Consider the following 16,156-nt stretch of genomic DNA (forward strand, 5'->3'; position numbering starts at 1 on the left):
TAAAACTATTACTAGTAGGAAAGTGGCTGTTTAATTGGGCAGGATCGTTGGAGTTCACATAATAAAATTTCCAGGAATGCATGCAATCAGAGTTGGAGAACTTCCATACTGCCAGATATTGATATGATAAGAGTTACTAGAAAAGGCCTGACAGAATGCCCTCAGTGAGTTTCTAACATTGCATATAGAGGTCTATAAAATAATGAGGGGCACAGATCAGCTCGATAGTCAATATCTTTTCCCAAAGGTAGGGGAGTCTAAAACTAGAGGGCATAGGTTTAAGGTGAGAGGAGAGAGATACTTAAGTGTCCAGACGGGGCAATTTTTTCACACAGAGGGTGGTGAGTGTCTGGAACAAATTGCAGAGATACAATTTGGTACAATTTTGTCTTTTAAAAAGCATTTAGACAGTTACATGAGTACAATGGGTATAGAGGGATATGGGCCAAATGTGGGCAGTTGGGATTAGCTTAGGGGTTTTAAAAAAAAGGGCGGCATGGACAAGGGCCTGTTTCCATGCTGTAAACCTCTATGATTCTATGTGACAATAATAATACACTGGCTAGAACCACAGAGAATGAAATCCAGTGCTGCGTGGTTTAAAATTGGTCAAACACTTACACTTTTATTAACCTGGGTGTCTCATTAACATCAAAAGAAATTAACGCTTTTGAAACTATGATAGATAATGAGGTTAAGTACAAATAAACACTTCAGCTACATACCAGGGTCACCATCTGTAGAATGACGGTCAAGATTTTACCGGCTTGCAATTGGCCAGGGCAGTGATCGGACTGGGGGAGGGAGGGGTCAATGTCCAGGGCGACAATTGTGGGGTGGGCCGTATCTGTGGAGCGGGGGAGGGGGTGAAAGAACTCTCAGTGCTCTGTGTGCACGGTATACTGGGAGGTTGGGGCATATGCGCAATGGCACCCTTCGAACTCAGCAGCCAGCTTCATAGGCAAAATGAGACTGCATCTTCCCCCACACACAACTCAGAATGGCCAACCAGGTTCCACCATGGGAGGAACTAACTTTACCTCAGGGGTCACAAGACCTGCACTCTTAAAGGGGCAGCATGCACCCCAAACCCCCAACATAAATATTTCACTCACCTTACTGGCGAGAATCACATTATGGCTTCAGTTATCACAGACTGCTATTACTATGGGCGGCACGGTGGCACAGTGGTTAGTGCTGCTGTCTCACAGCTCCAGGAACCCGGGTTCAATTCACGGCCTCGGGTGACTGTGTGCAGAGTTTGCACATTTTCCCCATGTTTGCGTGGGTTTCCTCTTGGTGCTCCCATTTTCCTCCCACAGTCCAAAGATGTGCAGGTTAGGTTGATTGGCCATGCTAAATTGACCCTTAATGTCTGGGGGATTAGCAGGGTAAATGCGTGGGGTCACGGGGATAGAGCCTTGGTGAGGTTGTTGTCGGTGCAGGCTCGATGGGCCAAATGGCCTCTTTCTGCACTGTAGCGATTCTATGATTCTATCTATGTCCTTCAACTTCAATTTCTGTTACTTAACTCGCAGCAAAAGCTGGTGAGGAAACCTATCATTTTCTCACCTGTTCGACACTTAGGATTTTTTTGAGAAAATTCAGCCCCATATCATCAAAGAAGAAATTAAATCCTTGTGTTTCTATAGCGTTTTTCACGACCACAGAATAGCTCCAAAGCGCTTTAGAACAAATTGATGTGCATCTGAAGTGTAGTCAATCTTGTAGGAAATGCAGCAACCTCCCACAAACTGTAATGTGTTAATGACCAGAGAATTTGTTTTAGTGATGCTGGTTAAGGGATAAATGTGGCGAGGTCACTGGGACAATTCTCCCGCTCTTTGTCACGTAGTGTAATCGAATTTCTATTGCCCATCTGACAGGGCAGATCAGATGCTGGTTTCTTCAAATTTTCATGTGAAAGGCAGCACTTCCAATGTAGCACTCCTCAGTACTGCATCAGAGTGTTAATCTAGAATGCTGTGTCCTTGTCGCAGGAAGGAGGGGGCTTGAACCCACAATTTTATGACGCACAGTCAGCAACTCAGCCACAGCTGACACTACAACATCAGTCATGTCATTCACTGCTTCCCTGTCCAACAGCTGACCCTGTGGAATATGTATATTGGTCTGTGATGCCAACTAAATCGTAAGGAGGATCACAGGCGCGTGTGGAAAGGTACCGGAGTAAATTCTCCAATTTCACACACTAAAGAAAACAGGATCAGAGAAGTGGCTGTTTCACTCTGAATTCCAGATGGAAGCTTGGGTTTGGCAAATTTATCCCTTACTGTTGCACTTCCCTTGTCCCCTAATACTTCTCATCAACACCTGGAACTCAGATATATATGGCCACTGCTGGCTTAGCAATCTGAATCGAATTCCTGAGAGTCAAGTCTAGCCAAGAATGGCACTCAGATCAAATGTCAATGGAACCCAAGAAGTCTCAGGCAGTATTAAAATTAACATCAGCTTTCAGAAGTATATCCCTTAGAACGAACACCACCCTGCCACCATCCTTCTCTCTCATCAATGGGTAAGCATATCCTTCTCTTTCACCAGTGTTAACTTCTCCTTCTCTCTCACCAGTGGGTAATCATCTAAATTGTGCTGACATTTGTGTTTCATTTTCAATACCTACTCTATTTGTGCTGTAGGTCAGAAATTATTCCCATTCAGTTACGCTCGCCATACCCATAGAATCCCTACAGTTCAAAAGAGGCCATTCAGCCCAGCGAGTCATTCAGCACTGACTGGGCGGCATGGTAGCATAATGGTTAGCACTGCTGCTTCACAGCTCCAGGGACTTCGATTCCCAGCTTGGGTCACTGTCTGTGTGGAGTTTGCACATTCTCCTCGTGCCTGTGTGGGTTAGATTGATTGGCCATGATAAATTGCCCCTTAGTGTCCTGAGATGCGTAGGTTAGAGGGATTAGCATGCAAAATATGTAGGGATATTGGGGTAGGGTCTGGATGGGATTATGGTCAGTGCAGACTCGATGGGCTGAATGGCCTCTCTCTGCACTGTAGGGTTTCTATGATTTCTACGACTCGCTGACAGAGCATCTCACACATGCCCTCTCCACCACCCTATTCCCGTAACCCCACACATTTACTATGGGTAATTCATCTCACCTAGACATCTTTGGACTATGGGAGGAAACACACGCAGACATAGGGAGAATGTACAAACTCGACATAGTCACCCAAGGCTAGAACGTTTACCACTACATAACGATAGATATGTTCAGTCAAACAGGGAGGTGATGGCCTACTGGTATTATCACTAGACTATTAATCCAGAAACTTAGCTAATGTTCTGGGGACCAGGGTTCGAATCCCACCACAGCAGATGGTGGAATTTGAATTCGATACAAAGAAAATCTGGAATTAAGAATCTACTGATGACCATGAAACCAATGTCAATTGTTGGAAAAACCCATCTGGTTCACTCATGTCCTTTAGGGAAGAAAATCTGCTGTCCTTACCTGGTCTGGCCGACACATGACACACAATGTGGCCCTCCAAGGGCAATTAGGGATGGGCAATAAATGCTGGCCCAGCCAGTGACATGTCCCACTAATAACATATATTAAAAAAAAACAGCTTTTGAAAAATGAAAACACCTGAACACATGGACTTGGGTGCTTCTGACAACTTGTTTTGTGTGGTACTGCTATGCAAATTAGATGATGAGTAATAGTGATTAAAAAAAATAGGTGAGGGGGGAAAAAACTAAAACTAAAATTAATTCCTCTCCTCCACAGCATCATCTTTCCACCTGAAAGCTCTGTGTTACCCAAAACGTTAATATTTCACATTAAATCGCAGTAATAAAAAACTGTTCCACCAATGGCTCAAGAGATTTTTAAAAAATATGTAAATCGGCTTACTATCAGTATTTAGAATGAATCTTCTTTCCCACGAGTCGCCATGGCAACACATCTCAGTGTCTGTCACAGAATAATGTGGCAGCTGAGGTTATAATGAGACCTCAGTAAATATGCACGATGCTTTATGCTTGGTGTCTTATGCTTTGACATCTTTCAGAGTGAGATCGCCTCAGTCACAGAGCTGAGGCTTATCGGTAGCTGCTCTGGTTTCAAGGTGACGCCAGATGATGTCAATGGATTTTAATTACCAAGACATTTAAAACGACGAACAAACACTTGTTGTGCTGGGAGTCTGACTGACTCACTTTTGGATATAGGGCCGTTGAGCTGTTGAAGCTTTTGGCGCTATATCGGGAACTAAAAATGTGATTCAGTCAGAAGGTTATGTGTGCAATCACTAACTATCGCCTCAAAGTGGAACACCACTGGAATCAAAGGCATTGGCTGGACTTCTACTATCCCACCCAACGCGGGAATCGGAGCGGGCGAGGGACAGACCATGGAAAAGTCCATTGACCTCGGGCAGGATTTTATGGTTTCGGGGCGAGCAAGGCCGGAAAATTCCACATATGATTCAAAGTTGAGCAAAATAAAGCTGCAAGATCATGGGTTGAACATGCTAACCACATGATGTTCACGGTGTTTAGGGTAGGTGATGGTCTAATGGTCTTATTGCTGGACTATTAATCCAGAAACTCAGCTAATGTCCTGGGGACCCAGGTTTGAATCCCACCATGGCAGCTGGTGGGATTTGAATTCAATTAAACAAAATATCTGGAATTAACGATCTACTGATGACCATGAAGACATTCTCAATTGTCGGAAAAGCCCATCTGATTCACTAATGCCCTTTAGGGAAGGAAATCTGCCATCCTTACCTGTCTGGCCTACATGTGACTCCAGAGCCACAGCAATATGGTTGACTCTCAACTGCCCTCTGAACAAAGGAATCCAGAGATGGGCAATAAATATTGGCCAACCAGCAACGCCGATGTTCCATGAATGAATGAACAGAATAACAGGTTGGCTTCGATGATAATCTAACAGAATTTTCTAATCACACAAAATCGAGAGCCATTGCAAGGCAGGTTCGCATATTTTTAAATGTAGCGTGAAGTACAAGTCTTATGGTGCAATGGGCAGCGTCTCTATCTCCGAGCCAAAAGCACTGGGTTCAAGGGTCATGGAAGGTGTGTTCATAACATGGCAAAACAGGTTCATTGTCTAAATCCCTTCCAATGCATTCTTGGCAGGTGATAAGTGTATCAGAGTCTCCCGGTGAGCCAGGTTCGATGCAGAGTGGCACCCCTCAAACTCCGGCCTCTTGACAACCTGCTCCAGAACACTCTCACCACAGATACAGACATAAGCATGCGTTTGTCTGCCTTGTTAACCGCTAAGACACAGGAACATTCCTAAATCCTAAAAACTAAAAGTTAAAACCAAAAATGGGACTTTGGGCAGAGTACTTCTGATTTAGCAAAAAACAGTTGGGAACAGTACATGACCTGGATTCTTCCAAGTGGCAGAGCAGTTAGCTGCTGCCTCACAGCACCAGAGACCCAAATTCGATTTCAGCCTTTGGGTAACTGTCTGTGTGGAGTTTGCATGTTCTCCCCATGTCTTCGAGGGTTTCCTCCGGGTTCTCCTCCCACAGTCCAAAGATGTGCAGGTTAGGTTGATTCGCCAGGTTAAATGTGTGGGGTTACAGGGATTGGGCAGAATGGAGAACCTGGGCAGGATGTTCTTTCAGAGTCAGTGCAGACCCAATGGGCCGGGAAACCTCTTTCTGCACTGTAGAGGTTCTGTGGTTCTCTGGATGCGAGGGACGAGACAACCGCTGGCATGAATGGAGATTTAAATGGTTCCCTGACTGGAACATTCCAATTGGAAATGTGGCAGTTAGGATTTGAGAGTTAAATATTGGAACAAAAACTTGTCTGTGTAATAATTAGATCTGGTTCTATCCTGTGGTGCCTGACTTTAGAGATTATAGAATCCTGACAGAAGGAGGCCATTCAGCCCATTGAATCTGCACTGACCACAATCCCATCCTGGGCCCCATCCGCATGACCCTACTTACTTACCCTACTAACCGCCCGACACTAAGGGGCAATTTAGCATGACCTATCAACCTAACCTGCACATCTTTGGACTGTGGGAGGAAACCAGAGCACCCGGAAGAAACCCACGCAGACATGGGGAGAACGTACAAACTCCACACAGACAGTGACCCAAGCCGGGAATTGAATCCGGGTCCCTGGCGCTGTGAGGCAACAGTGCTAACCACCGTGCCACCATGTCACCCCAAGAGTAAAGGAGAACAGAAAGATAACTTTTATCAGGATCATCAGAATTCACAGAAAATATCTGTCAGCAAAAGAAACCGTGAATTCTCATTTGCCTGGTAGCCATTTTCTGAGGAAGAGTAACTCTGTGGCGGGTGCTGTCATGTGTCTGAGCATATTTTCTGATCGTTTAAAACATAATTAAACTAGCACATCCCAATTGTGCAAGGAAATTGGTGGCTGATAGCAGGAAATCAAATCATAAAGTTTGTTTAAGATTTAAAATGTTTTGATTTTGAGGTCAGTGAGGTTAAATGGCTGTTAATGGATGTGTCATTGGTTGAAGCATTGCCAGAATACACTGTATATTCATAAGAAACACCTTTATTTGGTGACAGAAATGATGTGAAGGCATTGGAGCAGAAAATATTCACAAGAATGGCTCCAGGGATGAGGAACTTCAGTTGTGTAGCAAGATTAGAGAAGTTGGCATTGTTCTACTTGGAGAAGATTGAGAGGAGATTTGATGGAAGTATTTAAAATAGTGAGGAGTCTGGAGAGATTAGGAAAGGGGAGAAACTGTTCCCCTTGGTGGAAGGATTGAGAACCAACCGGGACAGATTGAAGGGAATTGGCAAACGATGCAATGGCAACACGAGGAATCTCTTTTTCACATAGTGAGTGATTAGGAGCAGGAATGCGCAGTCTGAGACCGGGCTGGAGGCAGACTCAATCAAGTAATTCATAGGAACATTGGAATTAGGAGCAGAGGTAGACAATTCAAGCCTGCTCCATCATTCAATCAGATCATGGCTGATCTCTCCCTGGTCTCAAATCCACCTCCCCACCTGTTCCCCATATTCCTTTAACCTGTTATTTATTAGAAATATATCTATCTCCTTCTTGAAACCATTCAATGATTCAGACTCCACCGTGCTATGGGGCAGTGAGTTCCAAAAATCCACCATCTTCTGTGAGAAGTAGTTCCTCCTCATCTCAGTTTTAAATCTACCGTCTCTCAACCTATATCTGTGACCTCTTGTTTGAGAAAGGATATACTGGCATTTGAGGGAGTGCAGAGGGGAATCACTCAGTTGAGTTTGGAGTTGAGAGTGTTGGCTTATGAGAACAGACTGAATAGACCAGGACTATACTCACTGGAATTCAGAAGAACGAGGGGAGATCTTAGAACATAGAACATAGAAAACTACAGCACAAACAGGCCCTTCGGCCCACAAGTTGCACTGATCATATCCCTACCTACTAGGCCTACCTATAACTCTCAATCCCATTAAATCCCATGTACTCATCCAGAATGTCTCTTAAAAGACCCTAACGAGTTCGCCTCCACCACCACCGACGGCAGCCGATTCCACTTGTTCACCACCCTCTGAGTGAAAAACTTAACCCTGACATCTCCTCTGCACCTACTCCCCAGCACCTTAAACCTGTGTCCTTTTGTAGCGATTAATGAATCGAGTACGCCTTTCTTTTCTTTTTGACTAGCCTTTCTTTTCTTTTTGGCTATATGTATATATGTATACACCCTTCCGGTGTTCTACCTGCGAAGAGTGGTTAGCACTGCTGCCTCATAGCACCAGGGGTCCGGATCGATTCCTGGCTTGGGTCACTGTGTGCATTTCCTCCGGGTGCTCCGGTTTTCTCCCACAGTCTGAAAGGCAGCTGATTAGGTGCAATGACCCGAACAGGCGCTGGAGTGTGACAGCTAGGGGAATTTCACAGTAATTTCACAGTAATTTCATTGCAGTGTTAATGTAAGACTTACTTGTGACTAATAAATAAACTTTAACTTCATATATTCCCACTGAGAGTGCACTGGGGGGGGAAGGAATGAGGGGGGTGGAATGTATAAAATGTTCGCAAATTATTAGCAGCTCAATCGTAAACTAAAAGTGTTCTCTTGTGAACATGTCTCACTAAACACTTTACTGGGTTTCACACAGCTTTCCCGACCCGATTATATGATTTGAACTTTTCTTCTGAACACCGAGAGTTAGTAGTTGTGCTTTATTTGTGAATTTAAAGGTACAACAGCCATGCATTCCTCTCAAAATCCTCATTTTCCTCAAGAAGTTCCAACATACCTCACAGGTGAGGAACAGACAATGAGCGACGAAGGGAAGGATTAGGTTCGGTGACCAAAGAATTATTCAAAGAGGTGGGTTTTGAGTAAGTTTTTAAAAGTAGGAGGGAGAAACAAAGGAACCCCAGAGAGATGTGGCTGGAGGCTCCGATATTAAGAGGAGGGTGAAGAGAAGGGGACGTGTACACAGAATAAGAAAGAAAAGAATGGGAGAGGTTGGGGCAGAGTGCAAAAAAATCATGGGGTCATGCAACAATTTGAAGATAAGAATTTAGAGTGTGAATCTGATATTTCATCGTATCATAGAATCCCTATGTGTAGAAGGAGGCAGTTCAGTCCATTGAATCTGCACCAACTCGCTGACAGAGCATCTTACCCAGGCCCTATCCCTGTAACCCCACGTATTTACCCCGCGAATCCCCCTAACCTATACATTTTGGGATACTAAGGAGCAATTCAGCATGGCCAATCCACCTAATCTGCACATTTTTGGACTGTGGCAGGAAACTGAAGCACCCAGCGGAAACCCATGCAGACACGAGGATAATGTGCAAACTCCACACAGACAGTCACCCAACGCTGGAATTGAACCTGGGTCCCTGGCGCTGTGAGGCAGCAGTGCCAACCACTGGGCCATCATCCCGTCCTGTCATGCTTTCGGTATGTGTATGTACCTGCTGGAGAATTAGTTTTCTCTTTAATGTATTCATTGCAAACACATTGCCTTTCAGTAGTGGGCGAATGGGTAAAGTCTTTAACTTACTGGATAAATGTATAAGAGGGGCGCTCCTCTGAGATTGGGTTTGAGGTGTATTGTTGGGGGTACAGTACAATACAGTGAACTTCATGTTTAACCCAAGCTCTGTCTGCCCAGTGGTTTTTGATGCCAACTCTGGAGATCTGAGGCTGAAACATTTTATTTCCCCACGCTAACATCGCTCAGCATCATAAGCATAAAATTCACAACAACAAAAATAAAGTCCTTCACTTACATATCTGGATGTTTCTTCACGGTTTTCATCATTCATATCTGTAGGATGGATTTGAGTGGCTTTGGGTCCTTTGGCATAGTGCTTTGGGAGCTGACCTCGAAATTCTGACGCAATGAACTGGAGCTGCCAGCTGATAAAACAAAAAAATAAATCCGGTTCTTCACTCAGATCTGGATTAAATGATAAAAACTATCAATCTTTAGTCTTTCTTTTACACTGGAGTGGGTTCACAGCTGTAGTGATGATTACTCATTTGGGTCAATGTGAGGTTATTGAGCGTGCAGGCTGGGCCCCTCAGCAACTGAGACAGATGGAAGCACAGGGCCACTCTCAACCTGAACAGGGAGGGGGACCTTATAGGGGGTCTTAGAAGTTGAGATCTGAGTTCTTCTGTAGTGGGGTGGCACAGTGGTTAGCACAGCTGCCTCGCAGTGCCAGGGTCCCGAGTTTGATTCCCAGCTTGGGTCACTATCTGTGCAGAGTCTGCACGTTCTCCCCATGTCTGCGTGGGTTTCCTCCGGTTTCTTCCATAGTCCAAAAGGCGTACCAGTTAGGTGGATTGGCCATGCTAAATTCTCCCTCTTTGTACCCGAACGGGCGCTGGAGCATGGTGACTGGGGGATTTTCACAGAAACGTCATTGCAGTGTTAATGTAAGCCTATTTGTGACACTAATAAGTAGACTTTACAACTTTAAGGTATGTGACACAGCAAGGCTACCAAATCCAAAGGAGGAGAAAGCCAAATAAGTGAATCTATGATGTAGATGGTACGTGTTTTGGAGATATTGAAATATACAAGGTTCCTGTGTTCAGAAGTACAATTCAATAAAAGAATGGGTAGCAGTGGAATTCATACTAACCAGAAGCAAAGCAGAAGTCCTCAATTTTGTTCATGATGACAATGGCATCAATCACAAATATACCACTTTCTGCATGTACTTTGGTGGATGTCATTGCTTCTACTGTACACTTGGAAGTAGAATAGCTCAGTTGCTATGTGAGCTCTGGGCTGGGAGATATTGGCCTTGCAGAGTTCACACATCCTTTCATGCTTTGCAGGTTGGCAAAGTTGGCTCCGTGTGGGAAGCAAACAGGATGACACAGGAAGAATTCGTTGTCACATCAAAATAAAAAGTTACCAATAGCATTCAGCAAGTTTGGGCAGCATCTCTGGAGAAGATGGGGCAGCGAGCTAGCTCACGGTGGCACAGTAGTTAGCACTGCTGCCTCACAGCACCAGGGACCCGGGTTCAATTCTCACCTTGGGTGACTGTGCAGAGTCTGCACGTTCTCCCTGTGTCTGTGTGGGTTTCCTCCGGGTGCTCCGGTTTCCTCCCATATTCCAGAGCTGTGAGAGTTAGGTTGATTGGCCATCAGTAACAGGGTTAGGCATAAGCTAAACAAGCTATAGCTTAGGGTCTCACAGTCTGCAGGGCCTCACAAAATTTCAGAAGGTTTACAATGAAGAGAACATGTAAGAGCATTTTACATTAATAAAAGTGATCCTGATTACTTATTTTGTCAGCATTTTGTATCTATATTAAAGTATCTTAAAACTATTTTTAAAATTACATTTAAGTATTGTTTCCAGGATGTACTATATTATAATCTATGAGAGAGATCAAGCCAGCCAAATGATAAATATGTCATCAGTAAATGCATTCATTTGAAAATAATTTGTATTTTTCACTTTAAATACTTTGCTATTAAATAATTAAAAGGCATAATTATGTTTTCAATTTTTTTGTGGCAACCCAAGGTCCTGTTTTGGTACACACCTTTGTGAGACCTTTTGGTGTAACTTTTTAACAAGGGGCCTCACCAAGTCTAAATCCGGCACTGTTGGCCAAGCTAAATTAGCCTGTAGTGTCAGGGGAATTAGCAGGGTAATTGCGTAGGATTTTGGGGTAGGGCTAGGGTGAGTTTGTGTTCGGTGAAGACTTGATGGGCCAAATGGCCTCCTTCTGCACTGTAGGGATTCTATGATGCTAACATGTTAGCTTTGGCTCGTTTTGCTGAACAGTTAACCTGTCTTGCAGGTGTTGTCTCATGGATATAAGTTGGGCAAGACAACAAGGGAACTCGCTGTTCTTCTTTGAACAGTGCCGCAGGTTTGGTTACGTTTGCCTGTGAGGGCAGGGAAGGGCTTTGGTTGAATGTGTCACGTGGTGAGTGGGTCTCCTGTCCATTTAAATCTATCTCCTTCCTCCGCTCAGAATCCGGGCTATTATTGGACATCGTGCCTAAGTGGTAGAGGGAACACAAGGAAGAACTTCAACTAAAAGGGAAAAGTCAACGTTAATGGAAAATTTAAAGTAGCCTTCAATCTTACCCTGACAGTTTACCAAAATAAATCGTGTGAAATGTAACAAACTGCAGACACGACACATTCAAACTTACAGTGTATGCTCCCTTTGCTGTTGTGCGTGTCTTATTTTTTTTTAAAGCCTTATTTTAAAATGTCAAAGTCCTTGGTTGAAGGACAATCAAGGCCAGCAGATGGGAATAAATTCGCTGTGTTCCACTTTCGAGATATGTAATCACCATGAGTCACGTCCATTAGTCAGCAGAGTTAAGTCTCTTATGGGTGCTGGAGGGACAGTCTTTCATTTTAAATCGTCTTCAGTTCGTTTTTGATAAAATGTACAGAGTTATAAAGTAGGACGTGGGGTTACAGGGATAGGGGGTGGATAAGATGTTCTGTTGGAGAGTTAGTGCAGACTCAATAGGCTGAATGGCCTCATTCTGCACAGAGGCATTCGATGATTTTATGAAGTATCAACTTCATACTCTAAATTCTTCAAATTGTTGCATGACCTCACCCCATGTTTAAAGAACATAAGAACATAAGAAATAGGAGCAGGAGTAGGCCATCAAGCCCTTCGAGCCTGCCCCGCCATTCAATAAGATCATGGCTGATCTGTCGTGGCTCAGTTCCACTTTCCCGCCCTCTCCCCATAACCCTTAATCCCCTCTCTTATCAAAAACCCATCAACCCGCGTCTTAAAAATATTTAGCGAGGCAGCCTCCACCACTTCAACGGGCAGAGAATTCCAGAGATTCACCACCCTTTGAGTGAAGAAGTTCCTCCTCAACTCCGTTCTAAACCGCCTCCCCTTTATCTTGAGGCTGTGCCCCCTAGTCCTACTGTCTTTTTTGAGCGGGAAGAGTCTCTCCACCTCTATCCTATCCATCCCATTCATCATCTTATACGTCTCAATGAGATCTCCCCTCATTCTTCTAAACTCTAACGAGTACAAGCCTAGTTTATTCAGCCTCTCCTCATAGCTCAACCCCCTCAACTCCGGTATCAGCCTAGTAAACCTCCTCTGCACTCCCTCCAAGGCCAAAATATCTTTGCGCAGGTGCGGCGCCCAAAACTGCACACAGTACTCCAGCTGCGGCCTCACCAATGCCCTATACAGCTGCAGCAAGACCTCCCTACTTTTATATTGGAGACGAACGAAGCAAGATTTTTTACACAGAAGGTGGTGGGTGCCTGGAACTTGTTGCCTGGGGAGATAGTGAAGCAGATACAATAATGACTTTTAAGGGCATCTGGACAAATAATGAATAGGATGGGAATAGAGGGATATGGTCCCCAGAAGGATAGGGGCTTTTAGCTCAGATGGGCAGCATGGTTGGTGCAGGCTTGGAGGGCCAAAAGGCCTGTCCCTGTGCTAATTTTCTTCATTCTTTGTTATGTTTGAACCCTCCTTCAGTCTCTCTCATACTTCTCTGTCTTATGCTGTGTGCACATCCCCTTTTCTTCACCCTCCTATTAATATCAGAGCCTCCAGCCACATCTCTCTGGCATTCCATCCATAAGCCTTTGCTCCTCCCTCCTAGAAATGTCATAGAAATCATAGAAACCCTACAGTACAGAAAGAGACCATTCGGCCCATTGAGTCTGCGCCAACCACAATCCCACCCAGGCCCTATCCCCATATCCCTTCATATTTTACCCACTAATCCCTCTAACCTACACATCTCAAGACACTAAGGGGCAATTTTAGCATGGCCAAACAACCTAACCTGCATATCTTTGGACTGTGGAAGGAAACCAGAGTACCTGGAGGAAACCCACGCAGACACGAGGAGAATATGCAAACTCCACACAGACATTGACCCAAGCCGGGAATTGAACCCAGGTCCCCGGAGCTGTGAAGCAGCAGTGCTAACCACTGTGCTACCATGCTACCTCCACCTTTTAAAGAATTTATCAAAACCCACAGGGCTCCATGCTGAGCCCCCTATTGTTCCCTATTTATATAAATGACATCGATGACTATGTGAGGGGTAGGATCAGTAAGTTTGCCGATGACACAAAGATTGGCCAGGTCATTAACAGTGAGGTTGAGTGTCTTGGGTTACAGGAAGATATGGACAAGATGGTCAAATAGGCGAGTAAGTGGCAGATGGAACTCAACCCTGAAAAGTGTGAGGTGATACACTCTGAAAGGAATAATTTGACAAGGAAGTATATTACGAAAGGCCTGACACTGGGAAGTTCCAAACAACAAAGGGACCTTGGAGTGTTTGTCCATAGATCTCTGAAGGCAGAAAAACAGGTTCACAGAGTGGCAAAAAAGGCATATCGCACACTCGCCTTTGTCAATCGGGGTAAAGATTACAAACGCAGGGAAGTCATTTCGGAGTTGTATCGAACTTTGGTGAGACCACAGCTGGAGTATCGTGTGCAGTTCTGATCGCCACATTATAGAAAGGATGTGATTGCACTAGAGGGAGATTGACCAGGATGCTGCATGGGATGGAATATTTAAGAGAGGTTGGATAGGCTTGGGATGTTTTCTGTGGAGCAGAGAGACTGAGGGGGTGACCTAATTGAGGTGGTCAAGATTATGAGGGGCATGGTGAGGATGGATAGGGAGCAGCTGTTCCCTTTAGTTGGAGGGTCAGTTACAAGGAGACACAAGTTAAAAGTGAGGGGTGGGAGGTTTAGGGGGGATTTGAGGAAAAATGTTTTTAGCCAGAGGGTGGTGACAGTCTGGAATGCGCTGGCTCAGAGGGTGGTGGAGGAAGGATGCTTCACATCCTTTAAAACAGGATTTGTTCCTGGGGCGAACAGGGTTGGAGAATCACCACCGGGGTTGAAATTCCAGGTCTGAAACACAAACTTCGCAGATGCTGCCTGAGTGTTTCTGGTTTTATCTCAAGAAGTGGGAGTCTGGCAGTTAGATGAAAAAATGCCAAGACTGCTTACTTCTGGTACATGGTCGCAGTCCAAGAACTAAACCAGCTTAGTCAGTCAATTACTGAATGGTCAACAGTTTCTTCTTTCGTAACCAATTTCCATGATAATACACAGGAGCTCTGACAATACATTGCAGGTCAGGCGGCACAGTGGGTAATGAGCCTGTTTCTGGGTCAGAAATTCCAGGTTCAAGTCCCACCCCGATGGCCAAGGAAGATAGGTTCATAAATCAAAAGAGAAAAAGCTGGAAAATCTCAGCAGGTCTGGCAGCATCAGTAAGGAGAGAAGAGATGCTGCCAGATCTACTGAAATTTTCAGTGTTTTCTCTTTTGGTTTCAGATTCCAACATCTGCAGTAATTTGGTTTTCTGAAGATGTGCTCATAATGAGGACAGGTTGAATGTCTCCTTCCAACACACACTAATGGCAGGTTTAATTTAGTTGTTTATTTCTTAGTGTTGCGTGTAGGCCTGCATTAAAACTGCAATGAAGGTACTGTGAAAATCCCCTAGTCGCCACACTCCGTCGCATGTTCGGGTACACTGAAGGAGAATTTAGCATGGTCCATGCACTTAACCAGCACGCCTTTTTTGGGCTGTGGGAGCAAACTGCAAGGAACCCACTCTGACGTGGGAGAACGTGCAGACTCCGTACAGATAGTGACCCAAGCCGGGAATCAAACCCGGATCCCTGGCGCTGTGAGGCTAACCATAGTGCCACCACCGTCAGTGGTGAGAGCGGGAGAGATTCCTGGTCAGCTGGGTCAATGTTGGAGCCTCTACCAGCCCCAGCCCCAATTCCAGACTGCAACGTGCAGGGTTGCCATAGCAACTCGGGATTCCTGAAGAAACTGCGACACACCATCACTTATAAAACTGAAGAGGAATCGCACAGAGGAAGACTGAGAGTTACAAAGCAGCGCTGACACTAAGCCTGTGCAGCATTCCCTGATTCCGGTTACAGCATACAGTCCGCAATCTGCTCAACCCAATGATTTTTCAATTCTTTCTTTGTTGTCAGTGAAGTCGGCATCTCCCAATTACTCTTAACAAGGTGGTAGTGAGCTGCATTCTTTAACCACTGTCGTTTCTATGGTGAATGTACTCCCATAGACAGGATGCTGTGAGACCTGAGACAGGGGATTACAGGAAATGTGCTCATTCAATGTTGATTCTTCAGCTAGAAGATAAATGCAGCAGCTCGAGATGGCCTTTCCTCAGGGACAGAAAATTATAAATAAATTACTATTAGAGGATATGGCAGAGAGTTAAAATGAGGCATGCATGCATGCGTGTGTGCAATAGTAAAAATGTGTGCATACATGCGCATGCTTGCATGTGTGTGCATGCACATGTCTGTCTGCATGTGTGCGAATATCTACATTTGCATGTCTGTGCATCTGCACGCCTGCGCTTGTGTGTCTGCATGTGCACAAGTGTCTGTGTACCTACGTGTGAATGCTTCTGTGTGCCTACATGTGTGCTAGTGTGAGTGCGTCTGCATGTGTGTGAGAGTGTGTGCCTACATGTGTGCGAGTGTGTGTGCTTCTGCATGCATGCGCATGTCTGTGTGCGTGTCTGCATGTGTGCAAGTGTTTGCATGTGTACAAGTGTGTGCATGTCTGCACAGGTGCGGGTGTGTATGTGTGCCTGATTATGTGT

General features: G+C 44.9%; 1 protein-coding gene across 3 annotated transcripts in view; it reads right to left on the minus strand.

Annotated features, from left to right (window-relative positions):
* The window catches only part of alg9 (ALG9 alpha-1,2-mannosyltransferase), a 236,673-nt gene that overhangs the window by 138,899 nt on the left and 81,618 nt on the right, over window positions 1-16,156 (minus strand). For all 3 annotated transcript variants that reach the window (XM_080214737.1, XM_080214736.1, XM_080214738.1), the window contains exon 13: window positions 9,281-9,410. In XM_080214737.1, the coding sequence (XP_080070863.1) occupies window positions 9,281-9,410 (130 nt within the window). The remainder of the gene's footprint in view (window positions 1-9,280; window positions 9,411-16,156) is intronic.

Source organism: Carcharhinus amblyrhynchos, chromosome 29 (genome assembly GCF_965287045.1).
Source record: "Carcharhinus amblyrhynchos chromosome 29, sCarAmb.v2.hapA, whole genome shotgun sequence".
Classification (NCBI taxonomy): Eukaryota; Metazoa; Chordata; class Chondrichthyes; order Carcharhiniformes; family Carcharhinidae; genus Carcharhinus; species Carcharhinus amblyrhynchos.